The 24,131-nt window shown below is 46.1% G+C and overlaps 1 protein-coding gene across 3 annotated transcripts; it reads left to right on the top strand.

Moving 5' to 3' along the window:
• Positions 1–442: 442 nt before the first annotated feature.
• On the top strand, positions 443–22,666 carry PGAP4 (post-GPI attachment to proteins GalNAc transferase 4). 3 transcript variants are annotated; one of them, XM_004747715.3, is made up of 2 exons: positions 443–580; positions 18,569–22,666. In XM_004747715.3, exon 2 carries the CDS (start codon positions 18,646–18,648, stop codon positions 19,855–19,857), a length of 1,212 nt encoding a protein of 403 aa, XP_004747772.2. In that variant the 5' UTR covers positions 443–580; positions 18,569–18,645; the 3' UTR covers positions 19,858–22,666. The 3 variants fall into 3 exon arrangements, with proteins under 3 accessions (XP_004747772.2, XP_004747773.2, XP_012909274.2); XM_004747716.3 differs by lacking the exon at positions 443–580 and adding an exon at positions 838–925; XM_013053820.2 differs by lacking the exon at positions 443–580 and adding an exon at positions 1,313–1,574.
• The last annotated feature ends 1,465 nt before the right edge of the window (positions 22,667–24,131 follow it).

The raw sequence follows: 24,131 nt of genomic DNA, 5'->3' as shown, positions 1-24,131 counted from the left end.
CCGTTTGCAAATTGGGGATGATCATCTGTAATGTCCAGGAGTGAACTGAGATCTAGAGGAACGTTCTTAAGGCGCCTGGTATAAGGCTAGGTGCCATAGGGATTTGGGGCGGAGGTGGTGTCGGCTATTATTTTTATTATGGGCAAAACCAATTCCCTCCCGCGAAGAACACGCTTGCAGGCTGGCTGCGGCTCTGAAAAGCGCAGAGACCTCATCTTCCAGCATTTCAATTTCCTTAGCCCTGAGCCTGCTTTTCCCTTTCTGCCCATCAGTTGGCGCCTCTTTTGCCATCCCCCCCCCCCCTTTTTTTCCCTCAAGCTGGTTTTGGGGGCTGCGGTCGCTCCGCAGCTCGCAGGTCACATGGCCTGCCGGAGCGAGGGGACCCGGCGCGGGAGCTGCGCCGCGGGAGGAGGTGAGGCGCCGCGGGAGGAGGTGAGGCTCCGGCGCGCACCCGAACCGCGCTGCGCCCTCTCCGCCTGGGCCTCCGGGTTGGGCGATGGTTCCTCTGTGGCGATGAGCCCACCCGCCTAGGCGACACCAGAGGCGGCCCTCGGCACACCAGCTGACCGCCCCCCACCGGGTAGGTTTTCCCAGCGTGCGATCTGCCCAGCCCCTCGGGCGTCGCGGCCGGAGCTGCCGCTAGCGCGGGAAGAGCAGCGGCGGGTACTGGCGCCGCTCCGGAGGGCCTGCGCCCCCGGCCGTGCGCTCCGGCCAGGCGAGCTTCGCTGAGGCCGGGCCCGGGGCGCCGGCCGCTTCCTGCCGGAGGACCGCGGGGACCCCACAAAGGCATCCCCCGCGCGGCCAGGGCCGGTGTCACGGCAGGGATGAATGAGTGTCGCGGCGAGGGCGTCTCTGCACCCTTCGCCCGCTTCGGCCGCGCCGCGAGGCCGACAGGAAGGCGCGAGCCGGGCGCGTGCGAGCCCAGGTAAGACCCCGCTCCCGGCCAGCCCCGCCGGGCTGCACAGCCACAGGGCGCATCGCATCGCCTAATGGCCGCCGGCACGCTGCGAGGGCCCCTCGCGCGTTCTCCCCTCGGGCCAGCCGGGCTCGCCAAAGCGCTGCTGCGGCGTGGGGTTTCTGCGGGCGACCTCGGCGCCCGGGAACCGAGAAAGGGCGATCCAGCAGAGGAAGGCGTCCCTCCCAGCTCCCGAAAAGACCAGCCAAAGGAAGCCAGCGCGGCGATCGGAACCGTTAGCACTGACCTACGGGCCGGGAAACTGAGGCCCGAGCGCGATGGCGACTGCCCAAGGTCAGCAGCAGACGCTAGATCCGGGACTGTGGTCTTCCGCTCCCGTTCTCTTTCCTGGAGGAGTGGAGAGGACCACCCCCGCTAGTCATATCCTCTTCCTGGCCTCTGGGCGCGGGCGTTGCCGGTGCCGCACTGCGCCCGAAGAGCCCCGGGGCGAGAGCTCCTGCAGGGCGGGTGTGACCCTGGCATCCCCTGCTGGTCCCGTGCTGCCCCCGGGAGAAGCGCAGGGCCGCTCCAGTGATGATCTCACTGAGCGGCCCATTAGCAGAATCTGCAGGTGTGTGTGCCTGTGCGCACGTGTATTTCCCCAGGAGAACAGAACCTGGTAAGGGGGATAGATTTTTTTAGGCGTGCATTTCTATCAGGTACTTTGGGAGGTGACAAGAGAAAACTATGGGTGCCTAACACCTAGCATTATTAAAATTACTGGAATTTTTTTTTTGAAGGATTAGTGTATTACAGAGCATTTAGGAAACAGAAAAATGTAAAGGAGAAAATAAAGATAACTTAAAACTTCTTCTAGTTTGGGGATGCCTGGGTGGCTCAGTTGGTTAAGCAGCTGCCTTCGGCTCAGGTCATGATCCCAGCGTCCTGGGATCGAGTCCCACATCGGGCTCCTTGCCCCGCAGGGAGCCTGCTTCTCCCTCTGACTCTGCCTTCCACTGTGTCTGCCTGTGCCCGTTCTCACTCGCTCTCTCTCGGACAAATAAATAAATAAAATCTTTAAAAAAAAAAAAAAAAAAAAAAAAAAAACTTCTTCTAGTTTGTTGAGATTTTCTGGATATCGTCTTAAAGCTTTCTCTGCATACAAACATCTAAATAAGGTGGACAAAATTAGTATCTTGTTTTAATTTGCACGTCTGATTGCGCAGGGGCCACCGATACCTTTTCCTCTGTGTACTGGCTTTTTGCATTTGCAGGAGTGAACTGTCTTATTTCTTTGGCCCCACCACCCTTTTAAAAGGAATTTCTGTGCCCAACGTGGGGCTCTCGCCACCCTAAGATCACCCGTTGCACACTCCACCGTCTGAGCCAGCCAGGCGCCCCTCTTTTGCCCCCTTTTCAATTGGAGTGTCTTTCTGTTTCTCATTTTTTAAGCACTCCTTATATATTATGCATTAAAGAAATAATTCTGTCATTTATGTTGCATAGTCTTTCCCACTCTGCCTGATTGTTTTATCAGTTTTTCATCTTTGACCATACACAAATTTAATTTTTTCATTTAGTAATTTTTTTAAAAAAGATTTTATTTATTTATTTGACAGAGATCACAGGTAGGCAGAGAAGCAGGCGGGGGGGGGGGGGGGGGGGGGGGGGGGGCAGGCTCCCTGCTGAACAGAGAGTCGGATGCGGGACTCCATCCCAGGATCCTGGGATCATGACCCCAGCCTAAGACAGAGGCTTTAACCCACTGAGCCACCCAGGCACCCCATTTAGTCATTTTTTTAATTAATATATAATGTATTATTTGTTTCAGGGGTACAGGTCTGTGATTCATCAGTCTTAAACAGTTTACAGCGCTCACTATAGCACCTTTTTTTTTCTTTTAATAGTTTCCTTGCAGACCTGTTGAGAAGGGGCTTTCCTAAACCTATGGGCCTTTCCTAAAATATATAAATAATCTTCTGTATTTTCTTCAGGTACCTTTAAGCTTTTGTTTGAAAGTTTTAATGTGAAATTTATTCCAAAGTTATCAAGTGGAGAGCTAATTTACTTTTCCTGAAGAGTTAACCAGTTGCCCCAAAACTATTAAGTCTGTTTTTCACCCCGGATTTAAATTGCTTCATTACGGTAGATTGAGTTATTACATGTTTGTATCTTTGTGGATTTTCGCTTCTTTTTATCAGCATATTTTGGTGCTGGTGCCTTGTTATTTAAATTACTGAAGTTTTATGGTAGATTTAAAATCTGGTTAGGCAGATTCTCTCTTTCTACTCTGTATTATCATTTTCCCAGCTTTTAGAAAAATCAGGGTTTTTTTTGGTTTTGTTTTTGTTTTTTAAAGATTTTACTTATTTATTTGACAGAGAGAGATCACAAGTAGGCAGAGAGGCAGGCAGAGAGAGGAAGGGAAGCAGGCTCCCTGCTGAGCAGAGAGCCCGATGTGGGACTTGATCCCAGGACCCTGAGATCATGACCCGAGCCGAAGGCAGTGGCTTAACCTACTAGCCACCCAGGCGCCCCTAGAAAAATCAGTTTTATTGAAGTACAGTTTGCATGCAGTAAAACACATTTCAATGTATATTTTCATGAATTTTATCAAATGTAACCACCATCACAATAAAAAATTATGAAGTGCAAAATTGATGTCATCATTGCCCAGGAGCCATGCTAATTTTTGATACATCCTCCCAATTTTAATGTATATGCCAGCAAAGCGAGCATTTTCTAGTAGTTTTTCTTAGTATTAATCCCAGAAAATCTTTAGAATACTTTGGTATTAAGTAAAATCTTAAAAGAAAAAAAAAAGTGTCGAGGGGTGACTCTGCCTTCAGCTCAGGTCATGATCTCAGGGGCCTGGGATCGAGCCCCGCATCGGACTCTCTGTTCAGTGGGAAGCCTGCTTCCCACCCCCCTTTCTCTCTGCCTGCCTCTCTGCCTACTTGTGATCTCTGTCTGTCAAATAAATAAATAACATCTTTTAAAAACGGGGGTGGGGGGTGTTGAAGCAAAACAGGAAGCTTCCATTCCTCCACACCTTCATCTCTCTTTCATTGAATTATGCTCCATATTAAAAATAGAATGACCAGGGGCGCCTGGGTGGCTCAGTGGGTTAAAGCCTCTGCCTTCGGGTCGGGTCATGATCCCAGGGTCCTGGGATCGAGCCCCACGTCGCACTCTCTGCTCAGCAGGGAGGCTGCTTCTCTTCCTCTCTCTCTGCCTGCCTCTCTGCCTCCTTGTGATCTCTGTCTGTCAAATAAATAAATAAAATCTTAAAAAAAAAAAAAAAAAGAATGACCATACTCTGTACATTTTTTTTGCAATTGCATTGACATAGTTTGCCTTATTTTTCCTTTAGACACTTAAAATCTGCTCAAATTGTAACAAGTTAATATAGATAGGGTGGTGGAAACAGCAAAACATTTCTTTCTGGAGGATGAAAGTTTGAGATCAGGGTGCCCTGCTGAGGGCCCTCTTCCCAGTGTAGGGCTGCTACCTACTCCCTGTCTTCTCACTGGCAGAGAGCAGAGAGAGCAAGCCAGTGCTCTCCTACCTCTTCTTATGAGGGCACTAATCCCAACATGAGAGTTCCACCATCACGACCTAATTACTTCCCAAAGACCCCATATCCACATATCATCACATTGAGCATTAGCATTTTCTTTTTAAATAAATTTATTTATTTATTTGACAGAGAGAGAGAGAGATCACAAGCAGGCAGAGAGGCAAGGCAGAGAGAATGGGGGAAGCAGGCTCCCCGCTGAGCAGAGAGCCTGATGCGGGGCTGGATCCCAGAACCCTGAGATCATGAGTTGAGCCAGAGGCAGAGGCTTAACCCACTGAGCCACCCAGGTGCCCCAAGGATTAGCGTTTTAATACATGAATTTGGGGGGAATGCATTCAGTCCCTAGCAGAGACCTAGCTAAGACTTTTAAAATGTTAGTATATTGAAAGCTTTCACTTCCTTTTTAATGGCTCCTGTGGTCCCTTTGTGTAATTATGTAAAAGTGTTTCCTGTTGCTGCGCATTTTCTTTCCCTGCAGTTCCTCCTTCCTTCTTCCTCTCCGCTCCTCCTCCCCTGTCCCTCCTCCCTTTCCCCTCTTTATCTTTTTCATATTATTGCAAATAAAACTGCCATGAACATTCTTTGTCCATCTTTGGTAGCAAGTGTTGTTATTTCTGTGGGATAGATTCCTAGAACGAATTTCTATGTCAAGGGGAATGCACATATAAAATTTTTATAGATACTGGTTCAACTTTCCTTCCAAAGGTTGCACCAGTTTTTATCAAGTGCCCGTTTGTTGAATTGGGCCACTCCCTCTTAAAGTAAATTGAACTGACTTTATGTTAAATGTACAGATTAATTCTGGAGAAAGAGATCTCTATCATCTTTCATTAGTGAGGCTTTTCAGCTGGGAAAGTGTTCTGTTTCTCTACGTACCAAAGACTTTTTAAATATCTTTCAGTAGAATTTTATGTGTGTATATTCTGCCTATTTAAAAAATTTATTCCTAGGTCTTTTTTTTTTATGATTTTATTTATTTATTTGACAGACAGAGATCACAAGGAGGCAGAGAGGCAGGCAGAGAGAGAGGAAGAGAAGCAGCCTCCCTGCTGAGCAGAGAGTGCGACGTGGGGCTCGATCCCAGGACCCTGGGATCATGACCCGACCCGAAGGCAGAGGCTTTAACCCACTGAGCCACCCAGGCGCCCTATTCCTAGGTCTTTTATCCCATTTTCATGGGGCTCTTTTACCCCTTTAATTAATTTGGTCATTGTCTGATAAGGTGAAGCAATGTGTGTGTGTGTGTGATACTGTATATTATTTTTAAATATTTTTACATTATTATTTTTATATATTAATATTTACATTTGCATCCTGAAAAGCTGTTACCATTTCTAATGATGTTTCAGCTGATTTTCTTGGGTTTCCAATCTCTGCAGAGATAGTATTGCATATTGGTTGAGAACATGGGTTCTGGAGTCTGTCTGCCTAGGTTTCAGTTTTCCCACCCACTTAAAAGCTTTGTTAACCTCTGGTACAATTTGATTCTGTCTTCAGTTTTTGCAGGTATAAAATGGGCTGAATAATAGTATTTCTCATAGGCTTCTTGTGAGGATCGATGAGATGCTTAGAACATTGCCTAGCACACAATACGTGCTCAATAGACATGTACAAATAAGTTGATCTCTGCACATTTTAAGGCCATGCTCTTCGATACTCCCAATTTAATCGCTGAAGCATTGAGACCCACTGAGGTCAAATGACTTAATTATGGGCATTTATTTGCTTGACAAACATTGAGCCTCTCCTATGCATAGAGTAGTACTGTGATGAGCCTACAAGGGATACCGAAGATAAATCAGACGGAATCCACTAACAAAGGATTTATCAGTCTAACTAGGGCATAAGTCAGGGGTCAGGAATAAAGCCATGGAGGGCAGGAGGCATTGTGAACAAAATATGGGCTTTGGAATTTCTCCCCTGTTTTAATTTCCTGCTTTCGACTCACTAGCATTTATTTTAATTCCATTGCTATTCAAGAGTTGCTATTCTGGTTAAATCAAATAGATGTAAGAGTCTGTTACAGAACTTGGATATGTAGTAAGAGCTTAATAAGTGGTAGCTATACATAGATACAGTCTAACGTAGCAAGTGATAAATGAATGTTCTGGGGGAAAATTTATGTAAAGGGGCCAAGCACTTGAGAAACAAGAGTTTATTTCTGGTTGGGGCAGATGAGGGTTGGTTTTTAAGAGGTGCCTTCTGAGCTCATTCTTGGGCATTAAGTAGCCTGTGCGAGGAGAAGAAATGACTGGAGAGACAGTTGAAGCTGGGTCGTGAGGAATCTTGGCAAAGAAGTTGGACTTCATTCTGTAGTCATTGGGGAATCCTGCACGGTTCCACAGAAAAGAGCATCAGATGAATATAATGTGAAACATTACCGTCATTTGCAGTGTCTTCTGTCTGACAAAGGGCTTTCATAGCCATTGTCTCATTTCATCCCCACAGTGCCTCCATAAATGAGGTATTTTTTCACTTTCCTGTTTGACAGAGGCAGAATAGTCTCAGAGAAATGATTTCTTTACAAATGGACCTAATGAGTGAGTGTTGGGACCAGACCTGGACCGAGATCCATCTGCTGCTCCTTCTGGAAGCTGGAGGCCTAGTTAGGAGCCCGTTGCCATCAGTTGGCTGGGGGGTGATGAGGAGTAACTAGGGCGAGGCAGTGAAGAAGGGCATGGCTGTGGGAGGACAGGAGAGAAGAGAGGCATCAAGAGGCCATTACATCAAGAGGCATTGCTAGGGGGTGGGAAGCGACTGCATAGGGGTGAGAAGTCAGTGTGTACTGATCCTTTGGACTCAAGGTTCCTGGGAAGTGGTGTTGCCATTCATGTAGGAGGAAAGATTTGGGAAACCGTGTTCTTGACAGCTTCTCTCCTGACACTCAGCCTAGTGTACTGCCTCACATACCTCTGCAACTCCTTCAGCTTAATTTTTATTTTATTTTATTTTTTAAAGATTTATTTATTTGAGAGAGAGAGAGTGCAGCGGGAGAGGGGGAGAGAGAGAGATTCTCTAGCAGATTCCCTGCTGAGCGCGGAGCCCCAGGTGGGGCTGGATCCCATGACCCTGAGATCATGACCTGGGCCTAAATCAAGAGTCGGCTGCTTAACCGACTGAGCCACCCAAGTGTCCCCAGCTTAATTTTTAAAAGCTGCAGTAAAATGCAATTGTCATTGTCACTCCATTTATTCATTCTAGCCCTATTTCATGTTCATGTCTTCGTCTTTGTCTTTTATTGTCTTTTCTGAGCCCTCCATCCGAGACACAGTAACAGACATCATCCAATTTAGAAAATGGTTGTGTTTCAAAGTGCACCAGTACGGTATAGATAAGAACTCAGTAATCATTACACAGTAGAATCAGGACTGTAATGGTGTCGTTGTTTCCAGGCCACCTCACAGATCCCAGTCAGTCCCCAGCATTCCTGGATGTGGTCCTGAGCTGGTGATGCCATGGGTAACTATGGAATTCTGGAAACAGAGTGATAATGCACACGTGGTCCTACTTCTGTCCCAGCCCCATATTGGGCTGGGAGTAGAGACTTCCTTCCCTCAAACTACCAATGCAAAATCCTGTTTTCAGGTAAATTATCCTAAAACCAAATCAGTAAACTGAAATAAATTATAAGAGGTCCTGAATACCACACCCCATAGTGCAGCAATTGGTTAAATCCTTTAAGAAGATGTTTTAAAAAGCAAACAAGGGGTGCCTGGGTGGCTCAGGGGGTTAAAGCCTCTGCTTTCGGCTCAGGTCATGATTTCAGGGTCCTGGGATCAAGCCTCGCATGGGTGGGGGGTGTCTCTGCTCAGCAGGCAGCCTGCTTCACCCTCTCTCTCTGCCCGCCTCTCTACCTATTGTGTTCTCTGTCAAATAAATCAATAAAATCTTAAATAAAAAACAAACAAGAACATTGTCTTGAAGGCCTACCTAACTCCACGTGGCTGGATTTCAGGCCTACTAGTCATCTGATCATTGAAGGATCCGATCCCACCTCTCAGAGCCCACAATGGGTGTGCTAGATTGCATCATCGTTACGGATACTTTCTGCCACTCCCTAGAGAGACTTGTATTTCTCTAATCATTAGCTTCAGGTTTGGCTATATGTCTTTCGGTACCCCTTCTTGCAGAAAAATTACATAACTCTGTTATCTTGAACTCAGGAGTTGTTGTGTAACTTGCGCTGGTCAATGAAAGGTAAGTGGGCCTGATGTGTGTCATTTTTGAGCTGTGACTTTAAGAGCCAGCTGTGGTCCAATATCCGTCTCTTTCTCCTCTGCCACAAACCCAGCAGTGTCTGGAAAAGAGGCAGTGCCATCTACGTGGGTCCTGGAGTGTGAATGACAGGGAGCAGAGTCTTCAGTGATCCATAACGGACAAGTAACATGAGCAAGAATTAAACCTCTTTTCTTATGAACTCCTGAGATTTAGGGGTCATTGCTCTCATCTGTCCTGACTCATTCTGTGTATAGTGATATGGGGCCAGATGTCTTGTGAGTGTTTCAGAAATGTCCCAGACTCTGAGCAGATTGCTAGAGCCTTTCTCTTTTTTGCTGCGGGCTTAGAAATTGGCCTGCTGCTTTTGCTTCCCACTGAACCTTCATTTTCCCCTTCCTGTACTCTGCCAGAGGAGTAAATTTCCCTGCCCCATTGCTTTGGCTGGTGCATGGTGAGTGGACTTAATCTATGGCGTGGTTAAGTGAGGCTGTGAATGTAGCTTCGTGTTTTGACTCTTGTGTACCTCTTGTATCCACCAAAAGAGCATGCTCAGATGGCTGTTCCTTCTGCAACGTGACCTGGAACAAGAGGTACATGGAGCAGTCTGATTCTGACCCGCAGTCCAGAGCTGAACCCGGCTGAAGCACAGCAATCCACAGACTCGGGAGCAAGAAGTGCATGTCGTTATCATAAGCTCTGAAGGTCTGGGGTTGTTCATCACCCCAGCAGAAACTTATCAGTGTAGGCAGAGACCATGTGCCCTCTGAACTGAATCCCATTCCTTCCCTGATGGTCAGGAGAACAGCTCTCTCACACTATATTTTTAAAGTAAGCTATTTCTGAGATGTTAATGATTTTATTGCCCCCAGTGGGGAAACTGCCTGGGATTAAAGGTCCCCTTGATGTCAACACCAGGTGCTGCAGTTCCTGACCCACCTGCCAGAGAGGAGAATCAGGAGCCTGGGGTCTCGGGGCAGGAGAGGACCTGAGAACAGCAGCACAGTGGAGGCTTGGAGGAGACTCACGTCTCCTTAATTTCTCCTGCCCCACACAAATAACAAAATCGAAGGAAGATCATCATGCTTGCTTGAAAAACGGCCTCAAGAAAATTTTCTCCTCTTGTATCCACCTGGAACATACAAGCCTCTTTTATGCAGCAGATTTGAAGCCAGCCCTGCATGCACGTCAGGCCCCTTAGCAAGATCCAAGAAAATAAAACAGGAAGCCAAGGACCTGGGAAGACTGGGTGCTTTTAGGTCCCCTCCAGTCATATCTGGATTTAAAAGTGTGCCCTTTGAGCACATTTTCCTCCTTTGGCTGCACAAATGATCCACTACACAAATGGTAGCATATATATATATATACACACACATAAAATACACATATACACACACATAAAATACACATATATATAAATATATACATAAATACATACTTTTCTAGGTCTTTTTTTTTTTTTTAAGGTTTCATTTATTTATTTGGCAGAGTGAGACACAGGGAGAAAAGCAACACAAGCAGTGGGAGTGGGAAAGAGAGAAGTAGGCTTCCTGCAGAGCAAGGAGCCGATGTGGACTCAATCCCAGGACCCTCGGATCATAACCCGAGTCAAGGCAGACGCTTAATGACTGAGCCACCCAGGAGCCCCAGTCTTTGTTTTTGTTTTTTTTTTGTTTTCAAATCTAGCTCTCCTTTCACTGAAAATATATCTTAAAATTTTTCCATATCTGTATATGAAGAGTTTGCTTTTTTGAACTTTTTCTTTTTTTCTTTCTTTCTTTCTTTTTTTTTTTTTTTTTTTTTTTTTTGTGGTGAGGACACTTAAGTTCTCTCTTAGCTAATGTCAGTATTGTGTCTTAGCCAGCACAGTATCGGCAGCTGTAGTCGCCGGATTATGCATTAGATCCTCAGACCTTATTCATCTTTTTTTTTTTTTTTAAAGATTTTATTTATTTATTTGACAGACAGAGATCACAAGCAGGCAGAGAGAGAGGAGGAAGCAGGCTCCCTGCTGAGCAGAGAGCCCAATGTAGGGCTCAATCCCATGACCGTGGGATCATGACCCGAGCCGAAGGCAGAGGCTTTAACCCACTGAGCCACTCAGGCGCCCCCAGACCTTATTCATCTTTAACGAAAAGTTTATAGTCTTTGCCCAGCCTCTCCCGACTCCTATAGTCCTCCTCTTAGTACTCGGTAACCAACTGTCTATTCTGCTTTGACTTTTTTTTTTTAGATTCCACATACAGAAGGTACTGTGCAGTATCTGTATTTCTCTGTTTTATTTCACTTAACATAATGCCCTCTGTGTTCATCCCTGCTGTCCCAAATGGCATCATGTCCTTCCTTTTTTTCAAGGCTGAATACTATTCCATTGCATAGATCCACCACATAGTCTTCATCCATTCATCCTTCCATCAGTGGACACGGGGTTTGTTTCCATAGAGCTTCTGTGAAAGCTATATGGATTGTGAATAAGGCTGCAGTCCTGGATCCCTCTTCAAGGGAGGGATTTTTATTTCCTTTGGATAAATACCCAGATGGGGGATTGCTGGATCATTTGGTAGTTGTGTTTTTAATTTCTTGAGGAACCTCCATACTTTCTTCCTCCATATCTCCGTAGTGGCTCTACCAGTGTATGTTTCAGCCAACAGTATACAGTGTTTCCTTTTTCCACATCTGTGCTAGCATTTGTTATCTCGTGCCTTGTTGATAATAGACATCTTAAGGTCTGTTAAGGTGTCTGTTAAAGTTCTGAGAGAAATCCAGAACCTAGCTAGCTGAGGAACCCCTACTCACAGGGAAAATGAGATAATATCCACGTTGAAACATGTAGGAAAGAAAGGCTGAGACACAATCCAGCCATAAACCCCACCCCAATACAGTGCCCTACAACCTGGAGGGAACACCCCATGTCCGGCTTCTTCCTGAGGAATAAAGGGTTTGGGCCACATATCTAGCACCCTGAACTTTAAGACTCCCACTTAAAGGGTGGGATAGAGGGGTGATATTTTATTATAGTTTCGATGTGTGTTTCCATGATGAATAGTGATGTTGAGCACCTTTTCAAGTAGATTTGTTGGCTGTTTATGTCTTTGGAAAAATGTCTATGCAGATCCTTCTTTGCCTGCTGAAATAAGTTGGTTATTATTATTAAATTGGGGATGATCATTTTTGCCTGCTCCCTGCTTGCTGGGCCCGGAGGGGATAGAGTCGGCAAGTGCTCATACAACCACAAAGAACACCTTCTTTGTTTGCCGTGGTCTTGTTGGTCTCATGGATGCAAGCCCCAGTGGCATTCACAGCTAGATCTTTGGGAGCACTGCTTCTAATAAGTTGCTTCTTCTAACAAGTTTATTATTATTATTATTATTATTATTAGCGTTGAGTTGTGTGAATTCTTTGTATATTTTGGATATGAACTCCTTGTCTAATAAGTGGTTTGCAAATATTTTCTTCTATTTTGTAGGTTACCTTTTCATTTTATTGATGGTTTCCGTTGCTGTGTGAAACCTTTAGCTTGATATAGTCCCATTTAGTTATTTTTGCTTTTGCTGCCTGTACTTTTGGTGTAAAAAAAAAAAAAAATCATTGCCAATACCAATGTCAAGAAGCTTACCGCCTATGTTTTTCTAAATTGCCTTGGCTATCTGAGGTCTTTTGTAGTTACATACTAATTTTAAGATTGTTTTTCCTATTTCTGTGGAAAACGCCATTGGAATTTTAATAGAGATTGCATTGAATCTGTAGATCATTTTGGGTAATATGGACATTTTAATATGAATTCTTCTAATCCACAACCACAGAATATCTTTCCATTTATTTGTGTCATTTTTAGTTCTTTCAACAATGTCTTATAGTTTTGAGCATACAAATTGTTCACCCTCTTGGTTAAATTTATTCCTAAGTGGTCTATTCTTTTTGATGGTGTTATAAATCGGACTGTTTTCTTAATTTCTCCTTGTTAGTATATAGATATGCAACTGATTTTTATATGTTGATCTCATATCCTGCAACTTTACTGAATTCATCTACTGGTTCTCAGTGTTTTGAGTCATATACCATTGGTGACTTGGGGCCAGGTGACCCAGGGGCCCATCACTCAGGTGTTGCTGCAAAAGCTGGGACATGAGGCCTGTGTAAAGCTCCTTCCAGAGAGATGCTGGTGACCTGGTTTTATCATTGGAGTGAGCCCAAGGGAGAAGATGGGAGAAGTGCCTATCGCTTCCCCTGGGTTCTGGGGAGAATCTCAGCCAGCTCCTAGGTACAGGCAAAGTGAGAAGCTCTACCCCCTGGCAGGAACTTGAAAAGTATGCAGTCTAAACCCACAGAAAAACTGGGGATGGTCATTTTTGCCTGCTCCCAACATGCTGGGCCCAGAGGGGATAGAGTTGGGAAGTGTTCATGCACCCACAAAGAATACCTTCTTTGTTTGCTGTGATCCTATGGTCTCATGGATGCAAGCCCCAGTGGCATTCACAGCTAGATCTTTTGGGAGCCCACCCTGGTTGTAGGACACTGTATTGGGGTGGGGTTTATGGCTGGAGTGTGTCTCAGCCTTTCTTTCCTACGTGTTTCAATGTGGGTATTATCTCATTCCCCTATGCATAGGGGTTCCTCAGCTAGGTTCTGGATTTCTCTCAGGCAACTTCTCATGGTGTAGCTGTACATTTGATGCATCCCTGGGAGAAGAGAAGTTCAGGAGCCTTCTATGTTGCCATCTTGTCTCTTCCAAGTTTGCTTGCTTTTAATGGGTACTTTGTATTCCTGTCTTTGGATGGATCATAATTTATTGGACTCACTCTCAATTAATGAGCACTTGGCAGTATTTTGCTCTTACAAATGATGCTGCAAGTCATTTCTGACACATGAGAATACATATCTAGGAAGGAATGTTAGAAATGGAATTGCTGAGTCATTAGTGGATTTCTTAGGTATTCCCAAATTAATTCTACAGAGCTAATTCCCATTAGGAAAATACGTGATTGCCAGTTTCATAGGTCCTACTTTGCATGGGCCGGAGAGAGTGTATTAAAGGATGAGAAAAAGCTATCAATGTGAAGAAGCAGGGAAGGTGGGGGAATGAACTGTTCCAAGGTGTGGGAGTTGTGAGAGCAAAGGCCAGGAGTTGGATAGGAGTGTAGCACAGTCAGTGTTTGGAAAGATCAGTGTGTCTAGAGCCACCCTGCTAGGTGGTGTTATGTGGCTATTGGTTACTTGAAATGCGACCAGTCTGAATTGAGATATACAATTCCTCATTTATAATTTTTCATATTGGTTTCATGTTGAAATAATAGTTCTGGAGTATTGTACTTAAAATCTGTTATTAAAATTAATTTCAACTGTTTCTTTTTACTTTTTTACTTTACTTTTTACCTTTTTTACTTTTTTACTGTGGCCGCTAGAAAATTTTAACTATCTCTGTGGCTCTTGCATCGTATTTCTATTGGAGAGTACTGGTCTAGAACAGGGATTGGTGAACTATGGGCTGCTGGCCAGATTTGGCTTCCAGCTTGTTTTTATGTGGCTGGAGCATTAAAAATAGTTTTTATATTTTTAAAGAGTTTTATGGAAGAAAATGTCTAGAAAGAATATGCAACAGAGACAATGTGTGGCCCATGAAATCTAAAATATTTTTTAATTAAATTAAAATTAAATTTTTAAAACATATTTTCTAAAATATTTCTAGCCCTTTACAGAAAAATATTGCCAGCCTCTGATTTTGAGTAACTTGAGAAAAGGCCAGTCGAACAAGATGACAGGTAAGGGCACAGTCCAGATCATAAAGGGTCTCGTGGACGATAATAGGAAATGAGGATTTTATTACCAGAGCAGTGGGAAGCTAAAGAAGGGCTTTAAGCAGGAGAGCGATAGCATCACATTTATATTTTTAAATCGTAACTATGCGCGTGCACACACACACACACACACACACACAGCCCTTAAACATCCCACTCCTGGGACTGATCGGAGCTAAAGAGCGTCACATTCTTGCCTTACCAGAAACTGTCACTAGAAGATCGTGTCGAAGGAGTGTGGGTGGGGATTTTGCACCAAACACAGAGCTCTGCGTTCTCATCATCATCATGGTGTCATGTTTGCGCTCACCGTGTGCCTGGCATTCTCCAAGCTGCATGCCTTATCCCGCTGACTGTATTTCGTTCCTTCTTCCAAGTGGGTGCAGCTCTCTTGGGTGACAACAGACGCAGGGAGAACAAGGTGAGCGGAAACCACCTGAAAGACTCCATTCCTTACCAGGAATATAAGCTCAATCCAGTTTTGGTCCTTGGCTTCCGCTAGGAGTGATGTGTGTCCACGTGGTTTATTCACTCTGTTGGCCTGAGCCAACAGGCAGAAGCATCCCATCTACCGTACTCTGAACGACCTCAGACCCGCGGGCCTGGGGTTGTGTGCTCTCCAAACCTCCCCCTGCTATTCCCCCCTTCCGGTACCAGCCAGATCTCTTACTAGTACTGGGGTAGTCCGGCTCACCTCTGGGTCCCGCAGTATAATGGGCCGCTGAAGCTGAAATGAGACCTTTGATGAATTATTATGTCATCATCCTATAGAGAGAAGTGTGGTATTGTACATGGTTCTACTGGGCTGGACAGGTTATTGGGGCAGTGAAAAGTCCAGAAATCATTGGTGACTTGACATGGTGGATTACACGTGACTCCCCACCAGCCCACTCTAGATTGGGAAGCTCCTGGGAGGTGAGCAGCGGGAAGCACCGCTCTTCTGTGCAGTCATTCAGGACCTCAGGCTCCTGCCATCTGGTGGCTCGACACTCCTCCAGACCCCCACCCGCCCCCCGCAAAGTTGGCAAATGGAGAATGAGCAAGTCGGGTAGGCACATCTGCTCTCAACCGCTTTGGCCCTGGAGTCACACCTGCCACTTTGCTCATATTTTCCTGGCAAGTCCTAGTCACCGGATCCCACCTGAAGAAGATGGGCTAGGGAATATGGTCATTCTATGTGCCCAAGAAGGGGAGGACACGGAAGTGACAGCCCGGGACGCTGTACCATAACTTCATATGGTGCCTGGGCGGCCCTTCCTTCAAGATAACTCACAAGCTAGGCGGTTTCTTCTAAATGTGTACACACTTTATTATGCTTCTGACATAAGAAGGTTTACCTTCTGTTCTTTAGACACCGCTTAGTTTTGCATTCACATTACTGCTGTTACACTGGCTTTGTCCTTTGAATTCTGTTTCTCGGTCTGAGTCTGTTTTCCCTCAGATCATTAGGCCTGCTTACTCCCAAGGAGGTATTACTTGAGTTTGTATGGATACTTTTTTATTTCTTTATTTTTTAAGATTTTATTTATTTATTTGAGCGATTAAATATTTATTTGGAATTAAATAATGAGTGATTTTATTTCATTAGAGATCAAACCAGCAGCATCACAGCCTGAGCCCTCACCCCCCCCCATCTCCCTGCCCCCCACACTTCAGCCTAATGTCTATAATGGGGACTTCGAGATCGGGACCTTGAGCGCCTTCGGGAAGAGCTGTATTCTCGACTGTAACGGGCGGGGGGGAGGGTGAGCGGCTCTGTCGGCTATACTGGCCTTCCCATTCTTCTCGCTCCTTCTCTCTACGTTCCCGCTCCTTCATGCAGATCTTGCGGGCCATGGCTCGAAGCTCGTCCTCCCGTTCCTGCCGCTCATGCTCCTGCTGGATCATCTTCTTCTGGGCCGCCTTCTTATACGCCTTGAACTGAGCAGGGAGCCTGATGTGGGGCTTGATCCCAGGACCCCAGGATCATGACCTGGGCCGAAGGAGATGCTTAACTAACCGAGCCTCTCAGGCACCCCTGTATAGATAGATTTTTTAAAAAGATATTATTTGTTTATTTTTTAGAGAGGGTGAGAGAGAGCATGTGTGAGAGTTGGGGGGAGGTGCAGAGGGAGAGAGAATCTCAGACAGTGCAGTAGTACGGAGCCCGATGCTGGGTTTGATCCCACAACCCTGAGACCATGACCTGAGCTGCAACCAAGAGTCAGATGCTAAACCGTCTGAGCCATTCAGGTGCCCCTATATGGATACATTTTTAAAAGTTTTATTTGGAGGCACCTGAGTGGGCTCAGTCGGTTAAGTGTCTGCCTTCAGCTCAGGTTGTGCAGGATCAAGTCTCACATCAGCCTCCTTGCTCAGCGGGGAGCCTGCTTCTCTCTTTACCTCTGCCTGCTGCTCCCCTGCTTGTGCTCTCTCTTTCTCTGATAAATAAATAAATAAAACCTTAAAAAAAAAAAAGTTTTACTTAAGTAATCTCTACGCCCAACACGGGGCTCCAAGTGAGGACCCCGAGATCAAGAGTCACTGGCGCTTCCGACTGAGCCAGCCAGGTGCCCCACAGCTGTGGAGAGGCGACTTTTCACCCCCTGAGTTGGGAGTCACGTGTGCCTGACCTCCAGCCTGCACTGTGAACCATCACCGCCTGCAACATCCTTTCTGGACCAAGCTGGGCGCAGCTGTCTCTTCCATCTTCATTTCTTTTTCTTTTTCTTTTTTTTTAAAGATCTTTTTTTTTTAATGATGCTTTTTTTATTTTAAAGATTATATTTATTTATTTGACAGAGAGAAATCACAAGTAGATGGAGAGGCAGGCAGAGAGAGAGAGAGGGAAGCAGGCTCCCCGCTGAGCAGAGAGCCCGATGCAGGACTCGATCCCAGGACCCTGAAATCATGACCTGAGCCGAAGGCAGCAGCTTAACCCACTGAGCCACCCAGGCGCCCCCCATCTTCATTTCTGTCTATCCCTCCCTGCCTCATTGCAGAGCTGCTCATGGACCTTTCTTCAGATATTTCCTCCCCTCCCAGGTCTGGGGCTCTGGAGTTCATGTGCATATGGGAGATACTGGTCCCTGGGTTAGTGCTATAAAAAATAAAATGGGAGAACAATCAGGATTAAACTAAGATGCAGGGTTTTTTAAAGGATTTTATTTATTTGAGGGGCACTTCAGTGGCTCAGTAGTTAAAACCTCTGCCTTCGGCTTGGGTCGTGGTCCCAGGGTCCTAGGATCGAGCCCCACATCGGGCTTTCTGCTCAGTAGGGACCCTACTTCCTCCTCTCTCTCTCTGCCTGCCTCTCTGCCTACTTATGATCGCTCTGTCAAATAAATAAATAAAATCTTAAAAAAAATTTTTTTTAAGATTTTATTTATTAGAGAGAGAGAGCACACAGGAGCAGGGGGAGGAGGGAGGAGCTGGTTCCCCGCTGAGTAGAGAACCCGTCGAGGGACTTGATCCCAGGATCCCAGGATCTCAGGATCCCGGGATCATGACCCGAGCTGAAGGGAGACACTTCACTGTCTTAACTGACTGAACCACCTGGGTGCCCCAAGGTGCAGTTTTTAGTTGTATGAGATTAGAGAAATTAGAATGGAAGATCTTGACAAAGACATCTTATCCTAAAGAGTCCTTTTCTTGTTTGGGATGTGCAGAAAATATAGTTTGCATAGTCTATCAATACACAACTTAACTTTGGAATTTACTTTAGAAGTGTATTTGCTTTGTGTCAAGTCTTCCTTTTTCATCCATTTTAAGAAGGCAGGTGTCTGTAGCTGCTGCATTGAAATAAGGATCGTACTAGCCTACCCCATGACTTTCTGGCACATTGTAAACCCAACCTACCATCTGTGGGTGTGGCAACTTGCTTGGATACACCAGGATATCCTCACTCGTAGAAATAATGAAAGAATCTTGGGGATCACTGACCGACACAACCAAAGAGGAGCGTGCTAGAGAAAATACTTTGAAGTCTCTAGTAGCTACAGCCTAGAGGTAGAATTTCTGGGTTGATATGTGCTGCGTTCTGTGCCCAGGTTTTGTTTTGTTTTGTTTAAGGTCTCTCACCATCCTCTACTTGTCTCTGTCTAGGTTTGACTTGCGCTGATTTGGGCCTGCATTCCAGGATGGTTTGTTCTCGGGACCAGACCTGACCAGAAGTTGACCTCATGAGTGCATCAGCCCCTCCCGCTGCCATGCTCCTCCGGAGGCTGAGACGGCTCTCCTGGGGCAGCACCGCTGTCCAGCTCTTGATCTTAACGGTGGTGACGTTCGGCTTGCTGGCCCCCCTAGCCTGTCACCGCCTCCTGCACTCTTACTTCTATCTACGCCAATGGCACCTGAACCAAATGAGTCAGGAGTTCCTGCAGCAAAGTTTGAAAGAAGGCGAAGCTGCCCTCCACTACTTTGAGGAGCTGCCGTCTGCCAATGGCTCGGTGCCCATCGTCTGGCAGGCCACCCCCCGCCCCTGGCTGGTCATCACCATCATCACTGTTGACAGGCAGCCTGGCTTCCACTATGTCTTGCAGGTGGTGTCCCAGTTTCACCGGCTTCTGCAGCAATGCGGCCCCCAGTGTGAGGGCCACCAGCTCTTCCTGTGCAACGTGGAACGTAGCGTGAGCCATTTCGACGCCAAGCTGCTGTCTAAGTATGTCCCCGTGGCCAACCGCTATGAGGGCACTGAGGATGATTATGGTGATGACCCTTCGACCAACTCGTTTGAGAAGGAGAAGCAGGACTATGTCTACTGCCTGGAGTCCTCCCTGCAGACCTACAACCCAGACTACGTCCTGATGGTGGAAGACGACGCCGTTCCGGAGGAGCAGATCTTCCCGGTCTTGGAGCACCTTCTGCGGGCTCGCTTCTCGGAGCCGCACCTCCAAGATGCGCTTTATCTGAAGCTCTACCATCCCGAGAGGCTGCAGCACTACGTCAACCCGGAGCCCATGCGGATCCTGGAGTGGGTCGGTGTGGGCATGTTGCTGGGGCCCTTGCTGACCTGGATATACATGCGGTTTGCCAGCCGCCCCGGGTTCAGCTGGCCCGTCATGCTCTTCTTCTCCCTGTATAGCATGGGTCTGGTGGAACTGGTGGGCCGGCACTATTTCCTGGAACTGCGGCGGCTGAGTCCTTCCCTGTACAGCGTGGTCCCTGCCTCCCAGTGTTGCACCCCAGCCATGCTCTTCCCGGCCCCTGCGGCCCGCCGGACCCTCACCTACCTGTCCCAGGTGTATTGCCACAAGGGCTTCGGCAAGGACATGGCGCTCTACTCCCTGTTGAGGGCCAAGGGGGAGCGGGCCTACGTGGTGGAGCCCAACCTCGTGAAGCACATTGGGCTCTTCTCCAGCCTTCGGTACAACTTTCATCCCAGTCTGCTCTAGCGTGCCAGGAAATGCCTTTCTGAACGTGGCCGCTTCTCGATGATTCCAATATCGAGTTCTTTATTTGGACGTGGTTGCTTGCAATTATTATGTTGTTTCATGTTGTTAGGGATCTAGGCCCTGAGATGGCCGAGAACACGCCTGTCGAGAAACTTGGCTTTGGTAGCTCTGGCAGGAGCGGTTGTCCGCCCCACGGCAGGAGCCCTCTCCCTCCACAGAGCCACGCTGCCTCCCCCAGGGGGCACTTCAGTACCAGATGTATTCTGCAGTCGTCCTCAGCTCTGCTTTGTGAAAGCGCTCGTAACAGCCAAAAATATTGTGCACAAAGATATGACCGTTTTAGGATTTTAAGGGTAGAATTTGGTGAAAGGCAAGATACTTTCTAATTGGTTTCTCTCTCACTGGACATGAGAACAGATTTATGTCTAGAATATAAGTCTGAAGAGGCAGGACCATATTGACAGGTTCTGTTTGTTTCTTTGACCTGGTGTAGTAAAGCCAGTCGGTAAAGGCCGTCGCGGTGCCTGGCGACTTGGAGGCAGGCGATCTTACTTCCCTTATGTGGTGTTTCTTTTCCATTCATCTGTAGTGTGCGGATGGTCGGTATTGTTAGTGAGCACTTTGAGGCACAGCAAGGTCTGCAAGCGCCTTCTGGGTCATCAAGGTCAGATTGCTTATGTTCAGTAGTGATTTATCGACTATTTCCATCATATTCTGATTCTTTGAAAATTGGACATTGCAGAATGATGTAAAATGGGTGAGCTCTTTACTAACAGCATAGCCTTTTTCTGAATTTTGCTGGCTGACTGTTCACCCTCATTTGTTTTCCCTCCTTCTGGGTATCATGATGTTAGAGAAGGCAAACGCATAGACTGTGATGTGGGAAAGGCCTGAATTCTTATTTCAGATCTCTGCCATGTCCCAGTGATGTGCCCTTGGGCAAGTCATGACCACTCTGAGTCTCAGTTTCTTCACCTATAAAACAGGGATGGTGATACCTACCTTTGAAGGTTGCCTTGAAGATTAAGAGACAGAATGTTTGTAAAACACTCAGCAAGTGCTTAGCCCAGGGAAGGCACTTGGTAAATACCAGTTCTTTTTCTTTTCTGTGATAAGCTTATAACACTCAAGTGTATTTTGGATGGAGATATTAATGGTGTAGTTTCAAGTGTGCCACAGGGTGTAGGGCTCCCACCCGGGGAGCAGCCATTCTGGACCAAACTGCTAGAATGAAGGCTGACTTGTCACTGTAATTCGTGAAGGAGATGTAGCTCGGCCGTCACGTGACGCCATCCCCAACCAAGCCAAAAATAATGGTTTGTTCCAACTGGAAATGATCTGAGACTCCTCTTGAACTTATTCCAAGACGAGGTCTGAAAACTACTCTCCTCCAAAGTGACACTTAAATGTCCTTTGCCGATAGTGATCAAACGAGAGGCCAACAAGTCCCTTCGTGAAGCTGGATGTCTACATGGGAGTTGAAGCGTTGACGGGTTGTTTCAGCACCATGTTTGTTGGCTTTTTTTAAATTTCCAGTGAGCTTCCATCCGGAAATCCCCTTGAAAGCACTGAGAGAGTAGCTCACGGTGCCTGGAGTTCCACGCCATGCTTTGCAGGTGGACAAACTGAGATCAAGGGAGGTGAAACAGCCTTCCCAGGTTCGCCCAGCTGGACAGCGGCAGAGCTGGGGTGGGCACTTGGCTCCCATGACTTCCAGCTCCTGCCCTTTTTCCTTAACCACATTCACTTTCTAAGTATCTGTGTAGTCCATGTCTCTTTTGTAGAATCTGATTGTCACCTGGACGGAACAATGTCTCTGTAAGCTGCCATGGTACAAACTCTTTGTCCTGTTGGTCTTGGGGAACAAACAGGTCTATGTGTGTGTTGTTACCGTGAGATGTCATGTGTCACTCAGGAGTGTCCAAAGTGAACGGAGCTGCTGGCTGACGTGGCAGGATGTTCAGATGCCGCTGCTCCACTCAACCTCTCCCGGTCACTGGCTCATCCCGTGTTCGGGAACAGAACCACCCCTGGCCTATACCTCATTAGAGCCTGTTGCAGTAACAATCAGATCTCCTCGGGAATGTTTTTTTGCCCAGCAGCAGGAGAGTCACATCCAAGCTAGCCAGGCAGAAGATGGGGGAATCATTGCTAGTTATATCTGTGCTTTTTTGGATTCAGTGGTCTACTGCATGCACATATCTCTTCCTTGACTTTTTCACCCAGGATGGCAAAAGCTATCCTGGTCTTGTCTAATTTCTCCCCCTTTCCATGAAGACGCTTTCCCCCAGAGATCTTAACTAGAGTCTGCTGTCTTTGGACATATGCAGGAGATGCAGGCTCAGTTCTGCTATTTCATCCCTATCCTCTTCCAGATCTCCCTCCCTCTTGTCCCTCGTTCCTAGAGTCCAGTTTTTGTATGCTGTCTTCGATCAGGACAGCTGACAGCTTTACACCAAAGCTGAAGTCTCATTTAATCCTAAGCAAGGGGGCTGGAGGAGAACTAAAGTCCCCTTTTCATTACAAAGGACACTGGTCACCAGAAAGGTGAAGGTCTCTAACAGACCCTGCACACCCTTCAGGGTTTAAATAATTGTCAGGCCTAAGAAGTTTCTTATTGTGACTGGGTATATTTGCAGAGACATATCAGTTCAAATAAAAGCACCTGTTCCACTGAGGCATCCTGAGAAGACTTTTGTCATTCTCACTTATTTCAATGGATGGACTTTTTTTTTTAATTTTTTTTTAAAGATTTTATTTATTTATTTGACAGAGAGAGATCCCAAGCAGGCAGAGGCAGGCAGAGAGACGGGGGGGGGGGGATCAGGCTCCCTGCTGAGCAGAGAGCCCAATGTGGGGCTCGATCCCAGGACCCTGGGATCATGACCTGAGCCAAAGGCAGAGGCTTTAACCCACTGAGCCACCCAGGCGCCCCTGGATGGATTTTTCTAGTGTGAATGGTATCAAAACTACAAACACACACACACCCCATTTTGGAGTCCCAAGGTAACCATTCACAGTTATGGGCTGTTTGTTTAAAAATTCATAACTGATTTTTTTGTATTTTAAAAAATATTTTATTTATTTATTTGAGAGGAAGACAGAGAACAAGAGCACAACAGGGGGAGGGGCAGAGGGATAAGCAGTCTCCCTGTCAAGAAGGGAACCCAATGTGGGGCTCAGTCCCAGGACACTGGGATCATGACCTGAGCTAAAAGCAGATGCTTAACCAACTGAGCCGCCCAGACGCCCCATGATTTTGTTGTATTAAGTGGAAACATTTGAATTGTGCATTCTTTTTTATTGTTGTTTAAAGAAAAAAGGGAGAGAATACAACTGTGTAGCTGGAGAATATAAATCAGATTAATATGATGAGAGGCTTAATCTAATTTATCTTGGATACACTCCTTATTTGGTAGGACTTATTTAATTGGTAACTTAGTTCGGGTAGAGAGTCATTCTAATTGGAATTGATTACTGTGGGATTTTTATATGTGCTATGTTACATTGTGAGTTACAGTAATACATGATATGAAGTTGGCTAATTTTAAGTCACATGAACCACTTGAATGTTTTTATCCCAACTATAATGAATTTACTGAGAAATGTTCATTAACTGGCACTGGTTTTTGGTTTTGTTTTTAGGTTGGATTTTATTTGGAAAACCTTTGGGGGCTATGTCAAAGATGATTGAAAATGTAATTAAAAAGTACTTAATATATATATTAGAACTGCAGTGGAAATGTGCTAGTGGCTTCCAGCTCACTCCAGGACTTGGGTTTTGTGAGTCATCACTCTTAAGAGTGGGGATTTTTGGCTTAGATCTTAACAGATTTTCTTGATCTTTCCCCTAACATCCTACACACAAATGTGGATGAATGAACTGATTCAAAAGAGGCATCTCTTTTAATAATTCGGTGTAAAAACAGATGGAAATCCAAAGCCAAATGATAACTTTATCCAAAAGAAGCAAGGAACAGATGGCCTAAGTATGTAGGAATGGGGTAGCTTTAGGATGTCCAAGAGATGGGAGAGGAAGACAAAGATGTAGAGTGACGCAGAGGATCTCTCATTTGTCCCCTGTTCTCTGTGTCCCAGACTCCGTATGTAATAAATTCTTTTTTAAAAAAAAAAAAAAAAAAGATTTTATTTTTAAGTACTCTCTACACCCAACATGGGGCTCAAACTCAAAACCCCGAGATCAAGAGTCACATGCTCCACTGTTGGAGCCAGCCAGCGGCCCCTGTAATTAATTCTTCCTGTGTGTCCCACTG

This window comes from Mustela putorius, unplaced genomic scaffold (assembly GCF_011764305.1).
Source record: "Mustela putorius furo isolate JIRA1106 unplaced genomic scaffold, ASM1176430v1.1 tig00000580_pilon_pilon_pilon, whole genome shotgun sequence".
In the NCBI taxonomy this organism is placed as follows: domain Eukaryota; kingdom Metazoa; phylum Chordata; class Mammalia; order Carnivora; family Mustelidae; genus Mustela; species Mustela putorius.
The sequence above is the reverse complement of the archived record's forward strand: the minus strand, read 5'-3'. Positions and strand labels throughout refer to the sequence as shown.

What these genes read in the sequence shown, in the direction of transcription:
- PGAP4 (XM_004747715.3), top strand. Translation starts at nt 18,646, where the DNA reads ATGAGTGCATCAGCCCCTCCCGCTGCCATGCTCCTCCGGAGGCTGAGA.